This window comes from Balaenoptera acutorostrata, chromosome X (assembly GCF_949987535.1).
Source record: "Balaenoptera acutorostrata chromosome X, mBalAcu1.1, whole genome shotgun sequence".
Taxonomy (NCBI): domain Eukaryota; kingdom Metazoa; phylum Chordata; class Mammalia; order Artiodactyla; family Balaenopteridae; genus Balaenoptera; species Balaenoptera acutorostrata.
The window spans coordinates 121,780,215-121,799,021 of NC_080085.1; the positions used below are offsets into that span (position 1 = coordinate 121,780,215).

An 18,807-nucleotide genomic window follows, 5' to 3' on the forward strand; every position below is an offset into this window, starting at 1 on the left:
GTGAGGACTGGGAGGAAGGCCCGAGGGCCGCTCTCCGCATTCCCCCGCCCGCCCTGCGCGGCGCCCCGGGCAGCCCAGGCCGGGCCTCGGAGGTGTTCTCCCTGGGCCTCCGTGTCAGGAGCGTCGGGGCCCGGGGCCCTGTCCGTCGGGGCTGGACTCGGGTCAGAAAAGGGGGGGTCCCGGCCCTGCCGGCTGTTAAGGGGGACCCTCGTGGAGGACCGAGGGGGCCTCGCAGTCCGCACCGGGGGCCCGTGGGCGCCCGCCCCGCCCGGCTGGCTGTCCGCCCTGAGCCGACTCGGGCGGGGCTGTGGGCCGCGGGGCCCCTCTCCGTCTCCTGACGGCTCTGCCTGGCGCCCCGGGGCCGTGGTGGCCGTGGGCTGAGGCGGCGGCCTCGGGTCAGAAGAAGGGAGGGGGGCGGGCCCCGTGGCGACTGCGTGGGAAGCCGTGAGGATGGACGAGGCCACCTTCCGCGGACGCGGAGCCCCACGAGCTCCCCCCCGGGAGGGCTCAGTGATGCCCCCTCGTTCCCTCAGGACGCCGTGGGGTTGGTCTCCGGGAGAGACGCCTTTGCCTGAGGGCCGACGGCAGCACCTTGAGGGGGGACGGGAGCTCCCCCGCCACCGAAGAGATGGCGTTCAGCCCCTGCTGTCAGCCCTAGGAGGTCCTGGCAGGGGTGGCAGGGTGTGGCCTCTCGTTACTTTTATCTGGGCGTTCTCAGGGGAGCGAGGCCGGAGACCTGAAGGGGCAGGGACAGCTCGGCGGAGGGAGGAGCCCCAGGCTTTCCCGGGCTCAGATTAAGGACTGAGGGTCCCCCGTACACCAGGACAGATGGGGCCCAGCAGTTCTCTGCCCTTGCTGTCGACACGGGCGAGCCAAGGATGGTTACTGGATGTGGGCCGCGGCTCACTCTTTTTCTGGGGGGTTCCCGGCCTGGGGAAGACCTTGGTCTGGTGGGCGTGCCTGAGTTCAGCAGCGGGAGGAGTACCGCATGCTGCCAGGTGTCAAGATGAGGACCCTGAGGGAAGATTTGCTGGACCTCCCACCCTGGGAGAGGGGTCTCCCAGCAACCTGCCCCTGCTGTCAGCCCTGGGAGGCCACATGGCAGGGTTGCCAAACGTGGCATTTATTGACTTCCACTCTGGGAGTCTCAGGGAGGTGAGACTTTTTCTGAGGGCTGGACCTCAGGGTAATAGAGAGGACCGTGAGGGAGGATTGAGAGGACCTCCCTCCCAGGTAGGTTTGGCCTCTGTCTGCCCTGAAAATACCCATCTTAGAGAGAAGGGGCCCCAACCCAGCCCTGCCCCTCTTGTCAGCCCCAGGAGACCACAGGCAAGGTTGGCCAGATGTGGCATTTCCTGACTTTTGCTGGGGGGAGGGTCTCAGAGAGGTCACAGCGTCGGTCTGAGGGGTCCCAGGCTCTATCAGAAGTCAAGGTAAGGACCACTGGGAGGCCTGAAGGCCCCCTTTCCCTGAAAAGAAGGATGCCACAGAGTCTCAGCGCTGGGAGGATCAGAGTAGAGGTGAGCAGATGGGAGGAACTGTCCCTTCTGCTGCAAGCTCTGCCAGGGGTCAGGGGGATGGAGTGTCTCAGGGAGGTAAGGTCTGGGTCGGAGCAGGAAACTTCAGGTCAGCAGAGGGTAGGACAGGCCTTGCCAGGGGTACAGATGAATACCTGGAACGAGGAGAGAGTGCATTCCCCACGCTAGAACAGACCCCAGGCAGCTGTGGCTGGATTTGGTGTCTTTTTACTTTGTCTGGGGTGTCCCAGACAGGTGAAGGCTTTGCTCTGAGCTGATGACACCAGCAAAGGGGGGAGTCCCAGAATCTGAGGAGTCAAGGTCAGCTAAAGGCCTTGAAGGAGGACTAAGGTTACCCCCTAAGACAGACAGAAGGGGTCTCACAGAAATTCCACCCTGTGCCCACTGTCTGCCCTGGGAGGATCCGGGCAGGAATGCCCAGATGTGGTGTACCCTCACTGCCTGCAAGGGGCGCATGGAGGTGTCCCTGGGAGGTAAAGCCGTGGTCTGAGAAGGATGATTTCAGGTCACCAGATAAGGTGGGCCCAGGCCCTCCAGGAGTAAAGAATACATTGAGGGAAGACAGAGGGAACTCCTTATCCCAGAACAGAGGGAACCCAGCCCCTGCTGTCAGCCATGCCAGACCCCAGGCTGCGGTGGCTGGATGTGATGTCTCTTCACTTTTGCCTTAAGGGTCTCAGGGAGGTGAAGGCCTTGGTGTGAGTGAGAAGACAGGTCAGCTGAAGGAGTCACGTCAGGTCGGAAGAAAGAAGAGTCCCAAGCTCTACCAGAGTCAAAGTAAGGACCCTTGGTGAGGACCAAAGGTACTGCCAACCCCAGAGAGAAGGGACCCCATAGAGTCTGGCTATCTCCTGTCCTCAGGCCTGGAAAGGCTCAGGCAGGGTTGGCTGTATAGGTATGCCCTCACTTTCTCCAAGGCTGAGAGAGGTGTCTCAGAAAGGTGAGCTCCAGCCAGCAGGGGGTAGCCTAGGCCCCGTCAGGAGTAAATATGGATAACATGAGGGGGCATTGAGGATAGCCCCACCACAGGACACATGGGGACCAGCTCCTGCTCTTGGCACTGGGAGGACATAGCAGGGGTGGTAAGATGTGGTGCCTCATCTTGGTCCATGGGTTCTCAGGGAGGCGAGGTCCTCGTTCTGAGGAAGTGGCGGTCTGAGGGGAAGCCACATCAGGTCAGCAGAGGGAAGACTCCTAGACTCTGCCAGAGTTTAAGGTAGGGACCCTGAGTGAGGCCTCGGGGCACACCCTCGCCCGAGGACTGAAGGCATACCCAGCTCTGCCCTTCCCCTGTTGTCAGCTCTGGGAGGCCCTGGGCACAGTGGTCAGATATGGTGGACCCTCACTTCCCTCTTGGTGGTCTCAGGGAGGTGAGGGCTTGTTCTGAAGGGGCCAGAGTCAGGACAGCAGAGGGAGGAGTCCCAGAACCTACCAGGCATCAATGTGAGGAATGAGGGTAACACTCAGCTAGGAGAGAGGGGGAACCCACAAACTTCATTCAGCTCTTTCCATTACACCCGGGAGGTCCTGGGCAGGTGTGGTCGAAAGTGTTGCCCCTTCACTTCCTTCTCATCTGTTTAAGGAATGTGACCTCTTGCCTTAGGCTAGCAGAGGCACAGGAGGAGAGGGCACAAGACTTGTTAGAGGAAAGGTAAGAACCTTAGCATGGAGGGGATCATCCACTCCCGAACAGCGGGGACCTCACAGAACTCGGCCCCTCCTCGCCTGTCAGGGGCTTCAGGAACCATGAGGTGAGGGCCTTGGTGTGAGGCACATGTCCTCAGGTCAGCAGAGCAGAGGAAGCCCAGACAGTACTGGGAGACAAGGTGAGGTGCACACCCTGAATGTCTGCCAGGGACCCCACAGTGCCTGACCCACCTGCCCACAGTCAGCCCTGGAAGCCTCGGGTTGTACTGGTTGGCTGCGCCCTGAGGAGCTTTCTCACATCTTCCTACAGGTTCCTAGGGGACAAACTGTCCAGGGAGACAAGAGCTCTGTGAGGCCCTAGAGCACCCCCTAAAGAGGAGATCTGTAAGCCAGCCTTTGTCAGAGCTGCCAAGGGTGCATTTCTGTGCTGAGGCTGCTGACCGCTCCCTCTCTCCCCCAGGCCCGTGGGATCCCATCTCCCACCATCCTGCTTACACTTCTACCTGCTGCCTCCAACAAGAGTCATCATGCCTCGCTCTCCAAAGCATCCGTGCCTCACATTTGAGCCTGGCTTTCAGACGCTAAGTGACGTACAAGGCCTGCTGATAGTACAGGTTCCCACAGCTGAGGAGGAGGAGGAGGAGGAGGAGGAGGAGGAGGAGGAGGAGACTGCCTCTGTTTCCTCTTGCTCTTTCACTTTCTCCTACCCCTCCACTTCCCCCCCTTCCTCTCCTCTGCTACTGGGCGCCCCAGAGGAGGAGCAGGAGGAGCAGGAGCAGGAGGGGGAGCAGGAGGGGGAGCAGGAGGGGGAGCAGGAGGAGGAGCCTGCCACTGAGACATTGGGTCCTCCCCAGAGTCCTCAGAGCTCCTTCTCCTTCATGTCACGGAGCACATCAGATAGAAGCTCCAGCATCCAAGAAGAAGAGGGCACACGCTCTCTCTAGGCCTCAGTAGGCACCAGATCCTTGCTCAGAGAACTGCAGGATGAAAAGGTGGCTGATTTGTTGCATTTCATGGTCCTCAAATATCGACTGAAGGAGCCCTTCACAAAGGCAGAAATGCTAAAAGTTGTCGGCAAAAAGTACAAAAACCAATTTTCTGTGATCTTCAAGAAAGCTTCTAAGCGCCTAGAGGTGATCTCCGGCATTGATGTGAAGGAAGTGGACCCCAAAATCCACTCCTATGTCCTTGTCAACTCATTAGACCTCACCCATGATGAGATGCTTAGTGATGACCAGAGCATGCCTAAAAATGGCCTCCTGGTAATCATCCTGGGTGTGATTTTCATAGAGGGCAACTGTGCCCCTGAGGAAAACATCTGGGATTTCTTGAATATGTTAGGCGTGTATGCTGGGAGGAAGCACTTCATTTTTGGGGAGCCCAGGAAGCTCATCACCAGAGATTGGGTGCAGGAGAATTATTTGGAGTACCGGAAGGTGCCTAATAGTGATCCTCCACGGTACGAATTCCTGTGGGGTCCAAGGGCCTATGCTGAAACCAGCAAGCTGAAAGTTCTGGAATTTTTGGCCAAGATCAAAGGAACTGACCCCATTTCCTTCTCATACTGGTATGAGGAGGCTTTAAGAGATGACGAAGAGAGTCGGGGCCACAGTTGGCCCCTTGGATAGTACTACTGCCATGTTCATTGTGCAGCATTCCTCAGCAGTTTCCGACCCAACTGAAGAATGAGTGCAAATCTTCACTCTGTGCTTGGAGAGGGCAGTCAGGGTTCTAAGTAGAGGAGGGTCGGGGTCAGGCTGGGGAGAACACACTGTGCAACAACTTTGTGTTCCTGTTCTGTATGGGTGACTTGAAAGTTTATCTTTTTTTGTTTTCCTTTTGGTATTTTTTTCAAATGCTTTTCCTTTAATAGGTTTATTAACTTTAGAATCTGTTTATAAATGATATTGGTCACATTTATTGCTAAACATCAGATTTAAGAATAAGAGTTTTGATATTTTGCAAAACAAGTTGGGGAACCTTCCATCTTATTTTGTGATCCGGAACAAGATAACATGGCATTGGAATAGGAATTTTCTTGGAAATGTGAAAGAACTCAGCAGACAATAGAGAAAAAAATGTAAAAGCTGGTTCATTTTTGGATTCCCTTAACTACTTTAGTGTATTGTTCCATAATATGAAAATATATACCTGGACTTGCTTGGCTTATTCAAGAAAGTAGGAGTAATCTTAACAAATCTTAATTTTTTGATTCCCTTAACCATTTTAGTCTATTGTTCAGTAAAATTAAAGGATATATACTTGGATTTGCTTGGTTTATTCAAGAAAGTAGGAGTGATCTTAATCTTAATAAATAAACTCACTGACTCATTTATTCATCAAACATTAACTGGATATTTTCTCTTTGGAAAGCACTGTGTTAATAATGGAAATTCTAGGGTAAGCAAGACACACCCCTACCCATAGAAGGGTAGAGGTTAGGAGCAGCAGTCATATCAGGAAGATGGTGAGATGTCCTCCATCATCTAAAGAACAAGTAAAAGAGGAGTGAGGAGGTGGGACTCCAGATGCGAGCAGTCGAGTGGAAATGCCCTGAGCTAAGGCAGTTTGGGGCTTTGAGAAATGGCAATTCCTTCTTTGGGAGTTCATTTTAAATTAAGCTGTGAGTGGTGGCAGGGGCCAGACTCTCAGACTGTGTGTTTTAGAGGTGAGAGAAGAGCCTGGAATGGAAAATTGCTTAGTAGTTACTTTTGGATCAGGGATAAACCAGAGGGAAATCCCTGCCTGGGGCAGGTATGAGAGCTACCCTGAACTCTTGTCCCAGTGCAGTTAATACAGTGCATGAAGGTGCTCTATACATATCATCTGCAGTGATTTCTTGAGAATAGGGTGATACTCTCTTGAGTTGGTACCCAGAAGCCACTAGGCTGACACTCCTTTCCCTGGCCTAAGAGAGCCAGAGCCAACTCTGTTAAAATCACATTAAAGGTAGGTTATCTTGAGTGTAATTAGGCCAAATCTAAGCAAGGTCTAGGCTTTGGTGGCAGTGAAATGAATGAAAATAGTATTTTAGATGGATGAATACCTGGGAGAGAAGGAAGGAGTTAGTCTTTCACTTAAATTCTAAGAGCTTTGAGTTATATCAGCTGTGGAAGACTAACCCATACCCCAAATTAATATATCCTCTAAGAGGAAAAATTTAATGAGTTTTGTGAAGCTGCATTTTTGCCTGATTTGATTGAACTGTGTACTATTTGAGACGTCCTGGATAAAAAAAAAATCCCAGAGGAGAGGGCAGTAAGATCTGGGGACAAAAAAATACTAGAAATAATTGCCATTCATTAAACATCTAATAAATGCCAGGCACTGTGCTAGATGCTTTTCATACTTTGCATACATTCCAGCAGTCCTACAAGACAGGGCTTATCAAACCCTTTTTACAGAGGATGCATCCAAGGCTCATAGTGTTAGTAATTTCCCCAAGATTATACTGCTAGTAAGTGACAGGGCTGAGACTAGACCATGGTCTGAATTCATCTAGGGCCCACGTTGTTCCCACTCCTCCTAGCCCAAGGCAGGTCTGTCTTCTATTACTCTTCTCAGTACTGTATAATATCTCTCAGGTGACAAAAAGAAGGACCATGTGATGGTACTAAAAGCGGGCGTAGAGAAGGAAGGGGAAATGAGAATAAAACATAATTTGGGGATTGTCTGAGCTTTATTTACCTAGGGTCCTCCTGCTTAGAGACCTAGGATACCCTAATAGCTAACTCTACCCAGGTGCTGCATTTGTGTCCAGTCCTAGCAATATCCTGACTTAGAGCATGCTTCTCCTGATCTTCCCCAGTGTGCCCTCCTGTCCAACTCTGGAACCTGGCCTGCTGGCTAGCTCCTCCCTGTCTCCTCATCTGAAAGCTGTGCCCTGCTCCCAGTGGACAACCCAGAAGCACCTGCCTTCCCCCTAACATAGAACATTCCTACTCCCTGCAGAAGTCCCCTGGCTGTTCCATCTGTCACTCTGGAGCCCTAATAGCAACAGCCCCTTCAACTTAAAAGTTCAAATTGGAAAGCTCAAATAGATAGTGTTGTTTATACTGATCTGTAGTGAGTTGAATGGTGACCCCCAAGATATCTATCTATCTATCTATCTATCTATCTATCTATCTATCTATCTAGGATATATATATCCAGATAGATATATCCAAGTCCTAATTTCCAGTATCTGTGTATGTGACCTTATTTGGAAATAGTCTTTGCAGATGTAATTATGTTAGGAATCTTGAGATTATCTTGGATTTAGGGTAGGCCATAAATACAATGAATGGTGTACATATAAGAAAAAGGAAAGGGAGATTTGACACACACACACAAGGGGATATGAAGAATGGAGGCAGAGATTGGAGTGATGCATTTATAAGGCAAGGAATGCCGAGGGTTGCTGGCGATCACCAGAAGGTAGAAGAGAGCCACGAGATGGAGCTCTCCTTCAAGGTCTCCAGATAGCCCTAGGAAGCCAATACATGTTCATTCCCCCTAGGTGTATTTAACAAACTCTCAAAGTGTTTTGCAAATGGGCTTGTTAGTAGAGTCTGATTTGGCACATAATCTACTGGCTGGTGAGATATAACTCTGAAGTTAGATACATTATTTTTGAAACCACCCTAATATTTTCAGTAGGATTTTAATGGGATGTCTTTTTGAAATTGATCGCAGAACACATACATAGATGGATGTGCTTATCCATGTGGTTAAAATCAAAGCCTTCCTCATAAATGATAGATAAGGAAAGACCGTGGAAATCTCTGTGTAATCAAAAGGCTCCAGAGGCTAAATTCTTAAAATCTTTGTAGTCCTTCTAGGAGGTGAAAATGGTTCCTTAGCAGACATGCTAGCTTTGTTTAAAAATGAAAAAACATCATTGTTAGGAACTGCATGTTTGTGTCCCCCACAAATTCATATGTTGAAAACATAACCCCCAATGCAGTAGTTTTAGGAAGTAAAGCCTTTGGGAGGTAATTAGGTTTTGATATGGTCATGACGGTGGAGTCTCCATGATGAGATTAGTGTCTTTATAAGAAGAGAAATAGGCTAGAGATCTCTCTTGGCCATGTGACAATAAAACGAGAAAATGGCTGTCTGCAAACCAGGAAGAAGGTCCTCCCCAGACACCGAGTCTATCAGCAGCCTGATCTTGGACTTCATAGACCCCAGAAGAGAAATAAATTTCTGTTGTTTAAACCACTAAGTCGATGGTATCTTATTAAAACAGTTTGAGCTGACTAAAACAACCATCCTTCCACTGCCCCTTGTCTGTGTACCTGCCACACAGGAAAAATCCTGGTTCTCAGTGTGCCAAGAGGCACCTGTACAGGTGTTCGGGAATGTTCAGTCATGTAGAAGGTAGCAGAGGCTCATAAATTAAAAGACTTTGACTATGTATCACAAGGAAGGAGAAAATTCTCAGTCTGTTGAGATTATAAAGATTATTGCAAAGAGTAGTGCAGGAAAGTGCTATTGAGTGAAGAAGGGTGATGTCTCCCTGCTAAGATTTACAGAATCCTTTGACAACTAGGTGTGGTCCTATATTTGAAAGCACTTGTCACATGGTAGGTTCGTTCCTGAAAAGTTGGTGAATCTCAAGGTAAATTTGATTTTTCTCAGAAACTCCCTTCAAGAAATGAAGAGAGTTGTTGTCATATCAAATTATAATCGCTGCTTTTTATTGAGCACCTACTAGGTGACAGCTTATGGGAGAGGCTGTGTGGTGGCTTATGGAATAGACTACAAGTGCTCGTCCACATCTTGTCTTCCTCACCTTCCTGGGTGGTCCGCTTGTTGTTAGGCAGGAGCCAGTATGCCCTTTCCATGCTTCCTATGCCATTCAGCAGCAAACAAGGAGACCCTATGTTGGGATAATGGTGCTACAAGATGGAAGCAGCCTGGATCCTTGAGTCGCCTGAAAGCAGAAAGTCCCTGCCAACCCAAATCAGAATTTATGTGAACAACAACAATAACAATCGTGTTAAGTCACTTGTATTTCAGGTTTTGTCTATTGCATCAGCAAGGAGTTACTTTAACTGATTAACACACAGCTCCTATTTCTGGTTTTAAGCTTATTTAAATACTTTACTTAGAAAGCTAGTAGTTCATATATTCTTGTAAAAAAATTCTAAAAATAAAAATCAATCACAATTTCCCCCTTTACAAAGTTCCTCCAAAATTCAGACCCCCTTCTCAGAGGTAACCACAATTAAAAAGCTGGTATGTATTATTTTATTTATTTTTTAAAACATCTTTATTGGAGTATAATTGCTTTACAATGGTGTGTTAGTTTCTGCTTTATAACAGAGTGAATCAGCTATACATATACATATATCCCCATATCTCCTCCCTCTTGCATCTCCCTCCCACCCTCCCTACCCCACCCCTCTAGGTGGTCACAAAGCACCAAGCTGATCTCCCTGTGCTATGTGGCTGCTTCCCACTAGCTATCTATTTTACATTTGGTAGTGTGTATATGTCCATGCCACTCTCTCACTTCGTATTATTTTAAAGGCTATTCTAGGCTTTTCCATAAATGTATATATTAAAATATATATCATTTTTCTTTTAACATACTTGGTAATTATGTATATATTAACCTTCCACTTACCTTTGCCACTTAATAAAGTGAATGCAAGATCTTTCCATGACAGCACCTACTCCCTAGAATTCTAAAGTATGTATGTGCCATAATTAAACACTTCTCCTCCTGATGGACACATAAGTTGTTTCCAATTGGTTACTATGGTTAATAGAACAGAAATCAACATCTATGAACATGAATTTTTTTGGAAAATTTATATGTTTTCTAATAATAAAGATATAACATAGAAGTTGTGTTAATGTGCAAAGGGCATGAATATTTAAAATTTTTATAAATATTGCCAACATTGTATTCCAGTATATTTTCTCACAAATTACTGTATGTAAATATCCTACACTCTCATAAACATATTATTTTACCAATACTTTAAATTTTGGTCAAAATTACAAGTGAAAAAATATTGTGTCAAAGTTATTTTAATTTGTGTCTCCCATTTTCTCATTAGGTTAAGCAGAAAATTAACTTAATCCCTCACCCATATGAAGCTGGGTTTATGCAGTGATGTCCTGAGTAAAGGGATTCCTCTGGGCATGACTTAAAATTCTGAAAAGTCAGCAGGACCTTTCCCCTTTACTTTGAGAAGCAAGGATTTGGCCAGAATGACCAGGAGCCAGGGAAGGATACTCTCGGTCAGTGAGGGTCATTGAGAGCATCCTGGCGAGAGCAATTGCCAGAGCCCACAAGAGAGCACGTACAGAACCGAGTCCAGAGGGCCCCAGGCAGGCTGGCAGTCAGGGCTCTCTGAGTCCAGAGTTCAGGGCCCAGAAGGAGAGATGGTGGGGAATCTGGGTGGGTGGTACTGGACGCCTTACAAGAATAGGCTGGGAAATCTCGGCATCCTCATGACCAGCTGGAAGTCTCAGTGTGGTCTGAGTGGGTAGGTCATTGGGAGGAGTGGACCAGCCACATGCCGGACACCACCCGCTGCCTTAGAGTCGCCCCTGTGTCCTGTCAGGAAGAGCACAGCTGCTCCCCTGCATCGTTTGGGTGAGCTCCATTTCTTGACACCTCTAGTGGTCCAGTGCTCCCTTGCCAGTGTCCCCGGGCAGGGAGCTGTCTTGATGCCTGCTGGAGGCTGGGGTGTGCCCCTGTGTGCAGTGGACCCCTCCGTAGCAGCTGGGCTGTGTGAGTGAGTGGGGTGGTGACCGACGTCTGCCAGTTGAGACAGGCCAGGGGCACCAATGAAGAGTGGAAGGCAGTGCGCAGCCACAAGGAAGGGGCAATTGGAGGGGCAACCCCTGGGACTAATCACCTCAGAGACTCTGCAGCAAAAGGGCTGGGTGTGAACATGCATTGAAAAATGATCCAGGTGTTGTCCCCAGCTCAGGCTGCCTCCCACGGATTCTGAGCTGTTGGGACACTAGAGGGCGGGTGTCCTGTGGCTATGACTGCCGGTCTATGTTGCCACCAGACACTGTTTGGGATAGAGGATTGGCCCACGGTGCAAACATTTGCAGGGTTGATGGAGTCCTGTGGAGATGGTACCCTTCTTTGTTAAACTGACTGGGAGTGAGGGGATGTGTGAAGTCCAATGCAGGAAGCAACAGGTACTATCCTGTTGAGAGCATCTCCACCTCTAAAATGGTGTTTGCACATGGGGAGATGTCCAAAATGACACTCTCAGTGAGATTTTCCCATGGGATTTCTGAAGTTACGTGAGCAGCTGTAACACTTTGGGTTTCCTCCACGCAGGCAGAAGGCCCAGGCAGGGGACAGGCTCTACATTTTAAATCATTGAATGTGATCCTCCAGCATTTTGATTGATTGATTTATTCCTTCATTTATCAATTCAACTAATATTTATTGAACACATAATGAGTTAAAAAAATGAGTAAACAAAGCAAAACAAAATGACAAGGGACTTAATTCAGCTGTGGGTGGGAAGAGATAAGGAGAGATTTTAGGAAAATCCTGTGAAATGGTGTTAGAGTGTATGATTCTGAGTTCTGAAGTTTGCTGATTAGGTAGAAGCTGTTTCTCCTACCTGAGATTGTGGATAGAGGAAGAAGAGCTGGTGGTGATTTGAGTGAGGAGTAGAGATGATGAAGGGCATGGCGAATGACGTCAGTGTGGGCCATGTAGATGGTGAGGTGGAGTGCGCTATCCACCTCAAGCTGTCCCTTGGGCAGTAGGAAACATGGGTTGGATTATCAGAAGAGGGTTTTGGGCTGGAGAATTAGGCCACATCAATAGAGGTCATTCATTGTACAGACAGTAGTCTACATGCTATAGGATATCATTCCCTCTCCTGCAAAACCAGTTAGCAGCTAAAATCACACAAAGTTTAATGAATACAAGGAAAACTTTTTTTTTAAATTTATTTTTGGCTGCTTTGGGTCTTTGTTGCTGTGCACAGGCTTTCTCTAGTTGTGGCGAGCAGGGGCTACTCTTCATTGCAGTGCGCGGGCTTCTCATTGCAGTGGCTTCTCCTGTTGTGGAGCACGGGCTCTAGGCGTGCGGGCTTCAGTAGTTGCAGTGCGTGGGCTCAGTAGTTGTGGCTTGCAGACTCTAGAGTGCAGGGTCAGTAGCGCACGAGCTTAGTTGCTCCGTGGCGTGTGGGATATTCCTGGACCAGGGCTCGAACCCGTGTCCCCTGCACTGGTAGGCGGCTTCCCAACCACTGTGCCACCAGGGAAGTCCCACAAGGAAAACTTTAAAACAAAAAAAGTCCTCACCCAATTTAATGAAACACAGGAAAACTTTTCCCTGGTGGATTTCTGGGTGAGTACTTTTTCTTGATATGTATAACTATATATACATACATAAACATAATAAATATATATACTTACGCATATAATATACACACACATGTATCATACACACACACACACACACACACACACACATATGCCTGTGTATTTGTGATTCATATTATATATACAGTGACTCCATTCTGCCCAATGCACTGAATCCCAGTTTTGCTGCCTGGCTTTCCAGCACTGCCAACAACTTGTGGGCCCCCAACCTCTGCACCCCCAGCATACCTTACCATCCCATTTCTTGTTCCCCAACTCCTCATTGCCCCACCCCTGATCCAGACACACAGGCACACACTGTCCTACTGACACGTCTCGTCCACATTCTCAGCCTGAGGCTGGCTGCTCTCCCTGCAACTCACCGCCCCCCTGAAGGTTTTGTTAGGATTTTTCACAGGCTCTTGCTGCCTGTCTATCCAAAACCTTGTCTCTACTTTCCTTCCTAGCCTTGTTTTGAACTCTCTTCTGCAAAGAGGCCCCTGCTAGCGCCTTTACCTGGTAGCTTCTCAGCACCAAATACCATGAAGGGCCTTCTCCAACTTTGCATCTGTGTTTCCTTCTTTTGAAACTATTCTCTGTTCATGTTCCGGCTCCTTCAACAAAAGCAGAGAACTTCACTCATTATACTTCCATCTGTTGCCTCAGCTCCCCCAACACGGCCCACAATCCTCTTGACTGATATCCAGGTTGCCTAATCTCAACCCAATCAATTAAAGATGTGTAGTTTAATACCCTAAGTGTGAAGTGATTCTTATAAGAGGTTTTCATTCAAGGAACAGAGAAGCATAATTTGTCTGGGGTTCACAGCATTTCCTCTAGTTACTTTGTGTTCACACTGTAAACGATGAGTGTTTTTTAAATGCCTGGGGTGTGAGGGCTCACATGGTCACTGTGCCAGGGCCTAATATACAAAGAAGAAAACAGCCAGCTCTGTCCATTGGATCTCAGAAGAGTTAGACACACGAAAACCAACAGTATACTTCCATTTCTCCCTTCTCAGTTTTTAGTCTGTAGTTGTCATATATTTCACATGTTTTAAACCACCCCATACATTGCTATTCATTTTACTTTAAACTATCAATTATACCTTAAAGACAATTACACCAAAGGGCAAACATCTTTTAAATCAATATTTACTCAGGTAGTTGAAATTATATTATACCATGGAATTCCAATTTCCATGTAGTTGACCTTCACTCCTTTTGTAGATCCAGATAATCTGGCATAATTCAAATTATCTGGCATAATTTTCTGTCTGCTTGGAGGACTTTCTTTAATATTTCTCATAGTGCACATGTGTTGGTGTTGAATTATTTCAGGTTTTGTAGTTCTGAAAAAGTCTTTATTTTACCTTTGTTTTTGAAATATATTTTAACTGGGTATAGAAATCTAGGTAGGGACTTCCCTGGTGGTGCAGTGGTTAAGAATCCGCCTGCCAATGCAGGGGACACGGGTTCGAGCCCTAGTCCAGGAAGATCCCACATGCCGCACAGCAACTAAGCCCACGTGCAGCAATGAAGACCCAACGCAGCCAAAAAAAAAAAAAAAGAGAGAGAGAAATCTAGGTAGACAGGGGGTTTTTTTCTTTCATTACTTTAAAGATGTTGTTCCAATTTCTCTGGTTCTCTTTTTTTGGTGGTAAAGTTCGCATAACATAAAATTGACCATGTTAACAATTTTAAAGTGTATAATTCAGTGGCACTTAAAGTGCAGTCATCACTACTATTTAGTTTCAGAACTTCTTAATGACCCCAAACAGAAACCCTCTACTCATTAAGCAGTCACTTCCCATTGCCTCCTTCCCCAGCCCCAGGCAACCACTAATCTGCTTTCTGTCTCCATGGATTTTCCTATTCTGGATATTTCACATAAATGGAATCATACAATACTTGATCTTTTGTGTCTGGGCCGTCACTGTTTTCACAAAAACTACTGTCATCCTTATATTTTTTTCTTTGTAGGTAAAGTGTTTATTCCCCCCTCTGGCTACTTTTAGGATTTTCTCTTTAACACTAGTTTTAAGCAATTTGATTAGCTTTATTGAGGTATAATTGACAAATAAAATGGTAAGATATTAATGGGTACATCATGATGATTTGATATACGTATGCATTATGAAAGTATCCGCCCCCCCCCCCATTGTTTTATTGTTTTGGGGATTCTTTTAGCTTCTTGGATCTCATATATTTGTTTTCTGCATTTATCATTCTTCCATTTTAACAACTTCATTCACACATTGTCCTTACAGAATTATTAATGTTTTCTTTCACATTGATATATAATTTTTGTGCCTCAGAAATTTTCTCACCACTGTATTATTTGTTCTTTCTTTTCCATTTTAGAAGAACCATGCATCCTCTTTCTTCCTGTGGGCATTTCTCTTCCTTTATATTTTGGCCCATGGCCCTCTTTCTGAAGCTCATCAGTACCTGAGTTTTGTCAAATGATTTTGATTCAAAGGTATTTCTATAGATGTTCAGTTGCAAAAGATATGCACATTATTTCTTTTCAATGGGATAATCTTATAATAGTTTTATTTTTTCCTTTTAAAATATGGATTCATATTTCCTAAAAACAGTGCAATAATAAAGATTATAACTTGTTAAGACCAGCTCTTTCCACTCAGCAAAATGCCTTTGAGAGTCATTCAAGTTGTGTGTATCAGTAGTTCATTTTTGTTGTTGTTGCTGACTAGTATTTCATTTTATGGATGCACCACAGTTTGTTAATTCATTCACCTGTAGATGGATATTTGGGTTGTTTCCAGGTTTTGGAAAACATTAATAGAGCTGCTATAAACATTCATCTATAGGTTTTTGTGTGAACATAAGTTTTTATTTCTCCCAAGAATGAGATTGAGTCATATGATAAATGTGGGTTTATAAGAAATTACCAAATCATTTTCCACAATGGCTCTACCATTCTACATTTCCACCAGTAATGTATGAGAATTTAAATTGTTCTTGGTACTTTATAACACTATAATACTTAGTATTGTACATACATATTTAAAATTTTAGTTATTCTCAAATGTGTATTGTGGCACCACATTGCAGTTTTAATTTGCATTTCTCTAGTGGCTAATGATGTAGAACATATTTTCATTTGCTTATTTGCTATCCATATGTCCACTTTGATGAAGTGTCAATTGATGTCTTTTGCCCATTTTAAACATTGGGCTATTTTCTAATTTTTGAGTTTTTTTAAAAATATTTATTTATTTTATTTATTTTATGGCTGTGTTGGGTCTTCGTTTCTGTGCGAGGGCTTTCTCCAGTTGCGGCAAGCGGGGGCCACTCTTCATCGCGGTGCACGGGCCTCTCACTATCACGGCCTCTCTTGTTGCGGAGCACAGGCTCCAGACGCGCAGGCCCAGTAATTGTGGCTCACGGGCCCAGTTGCTCCGCGGCATGTGGGATCTTCCCAGACCAGGGCTCGAACCCGTGTCCCCTGCATTGGCAGGCAGATTCTCAACCACTGCGCCACCAGGGAAGCCCTAATTTTTGAGTTTTGAGAGCTCTTTATATATTCATGATACAAGTCCTTTGTTGGGTATATTATTTGAAAATATTTTCTTCCAGTTTGCAGCTTGATTTTTATTCTCCTAACAAGTGAATTGCTCAGAGCAAAAATCTTTAATTTTGAAGAAGGCAATTTGTCTTATGAATCATAATTTTGGTGTCATGTTTAAGACTTCTTTGCCTAATTTCAGGTCATGAAGTCTTTCCCCTGTTTTCTTATAAAAGTTTTATAGTTTTTCATTTAAAAGTTGAATCTATGATCCATTTTGAGTTAATTTTTGCATAAAGTGTGAGGTCCTTTTTTTTGCATATGTATGTCCAATTATTTCAATGCTATTTATTAAAAAGACTAAAAATTCTCAATTAAATTGTATTTAGACATTTGTAAAAACTTCATGGGCCACATTTTGTTGGGACTAGTTCTATACTCCTTTCTGTTCCATTGATTTATATGTTTATCCCTTAACCAAACTGCCTTGATTACTGTATCCTTATACTAAATCTTAAAGTCAGGTAGTGTAATTTCTCCAACTTTCTCTGCTTATTCAAAATTGTTTTATCCTCATCCTAGTCCCTTTGCCCTTTGTTAAGCACTTTGAATCACCTTGTCATCGTTTACAAAAAAATCCTGCTGGAATTTTGGTTGGCATTGCATTGAACCTTTAGATCAATTTTTGGAGAATTAACATCTTCACTAAGTGAGTTTTCTAGTCTATGAACATAGTATGTATCTATATTTATTTAGTTCTTTTAATTTCTTTCATCAGTATTTTGTGGTTTTCAGCATACAGATCCTACACATGATTTTTTTGACTTATACCTAAGTTTCCATTTTTTCAAGTATTGAGAATTATATTTAAAACATTTTGGGTTTCCAATTTTCTGTTGTTGTTATATGCAAATACAAATAATTGTTTTGTGTTGACCTTGCATTCTGTGACCATGCTAATCCTACATATTAGTTTAAGCACGTTTTTCTCTTTTGTGGTTTTCTTGGGGTTTTCTACATAGTCAATCATACCTTCTGAGAATAGGAACAGTGTTACATATATTTTATTCCAATCTGTATGCCTCTTTTAAATTTTTTTCCTTATTCCACTGGTAATAATTTCACAACAATGCTGAATAGGAGTGGTGAGAGCAGACATCCTTGCCTTGTTTTTAAACTTAGGAGGAAGGCATTCAGTTTTACACTATAAAGTTTGACATTAGGTGTAGGATTTTTGTAGATGCTGTTTATCAGATTGAGTAAGTTCCTTTGTATTTCTTGTTTTCTGAGATTTAAAAAAATCATGAATGGATATTGTATTTTGTCAAATGCTTTTTCTGCTTCAATTGAGATAATCATAAAATTATTCTGTTTATATGGTGGATTACACTGATTGATTTACAAATATTGAAACAGCTTTACATTCTCCAGATAAATCCCATTTGATCATGATGAATGGATGGGTTCAATGGTTAATCTACCTAACATTTAAAGATGAATTAATGTAAATTTTCCATAAATTTTTCCCAAAAATAGACGAGGGAACATTTCCCAACTCATTCTACAGGTCCAATTTTATCTGATACGAAAGGCATACAAATAAATCATAAAAAAGAGAACTACAGACCAATAGCCTACATAAATATAGATATAAAAATTAAGCAACAAAGAGAAATAAATAAAGGGCATCTAAATTGGAAAGGAGTAAAACTGTTATTCACAGATGACATAATCTTGTATATAGAACATCAGTAAGAAATTCTTTAAAAATATACTAGAACTGAAAAACAAGTTTGCAGGATACAATTCAATATACAAAAACTAAATATATAGTAGTCCCCCCTTGTCTGTGGGTAATACGTTCCAAGATGCCACGGATGGTACCAAACCCTATATATACTATGTTTTTTCCTATACATACATACCTATGATAAAGTTTAATTTATATACTAGGTACAGTAAGAGGCTAACAACAATAATTAATGATAAAATAGAACAATATACTGTAATAAAAGTTATGTGAATATGGTCTCTCTCTCTCTCTCAAAATACCTTATTGTACAAATTTAATGCCTTTTCCATCTTAATTAAGCACTTACTTCACACCCTGGCTGTAACTTTTGCAGTTTGAGGCATGACAGCAAAACTAGTGCAAATTTCCTTTTTCTTCTTCACAATGTCACTGATAGAAGATTCTTACTGTAGGTCTTGGTAACCTCAGCATACAATTTTTTTCTTTCCTTATAAAGTCAAGAACTTTGACTTTTTCACTTAAAGAAAGCACTTTGCGGCTTCTCTTTGTCATATCTGAATTGCCAGCATCACTACTCGCGCTTTGAGGCCATTATTAAGTAAAATTAGGGTTACTTGGACACAAGCACCATGATACTGAGACAATGGGTCTGACACCTGAGATGGCTACTATCTGACTACTAGAAGATGATTCGTATCCTGTGTGGGGCAGCGTGAGATTTCATCGTGCTACTCAGAGCACACAATTTAAAACTTATGAATTGTTTATTTCTGTAATTTTCCATTTAATATTTTTGGACCATGTGGAAATGGGTAACTGAAACTGTGAAAAGCAAAGCTGTGGATAAGGGATTACTACTGTGTATCTACAAACTATCAATAAACAGTCCACAACTGAAATCAGGAAAGCAATTCCATTCACAAGAGCATCAACAAGAATAAAATACTTAGGGATAAATTTAACAAGAGAAGGCTTGTACATGAGAAACTACAGCAC

At 44.3% G+C, this 18,807-nt stretch overlaps 1 protein-coding gene across 1 annotated transcript; it reads left to right on the top strand.

The window, feature by feature from the left end:
- The first annotated feature begins 1,992 nt into the window (after positions 1 to 1,992).
- On the top strand, positions 1,993 to 4,813 carry LOC130706315 (melanoma-associated antigen 10-like). The gene is made up of 5 exons (XM_057537706.1): positions 1,993 to 2,011; positions 2,211 to 2,328; positions 3,121 to 3,189; positions 3,646 to 3,793; positions 4,130 to 4,813. The coding sequence occupies exons 1-5, from the start codon at positions 1,993 to 1,995 to the stop codon at positions 4,811 to 4,813; spliced, it is 1,038 nt and encodes a 345-aa protein (XP_057393689.1).
- Positions 4,814 to 18,807: the final 13,994 nt, after the last annotated feature.

What these genes read in the sequence shown, in the direction of transcription:
- LOC130706315 (XM_057537706.1), top strand. An exon ending in AGTCAAAGTAAGGACCCTTG is followed by an intron (nt 2,329 to 3,120) that starts GTGAGGACCAAA and finishes CATCTGTTTAAG; the next exon opens with GAATGTGACCTCTTGCCTTA. An exon ending in CAAGACTTGTTAGAGGAAAG is followed by an intron (nt 3,190 to 3,645) that starts GTAAGAACCTTA and finishes TCTCTCCCCCAG; the next exon opens with GCCCGTGGGATCCCATCTCC.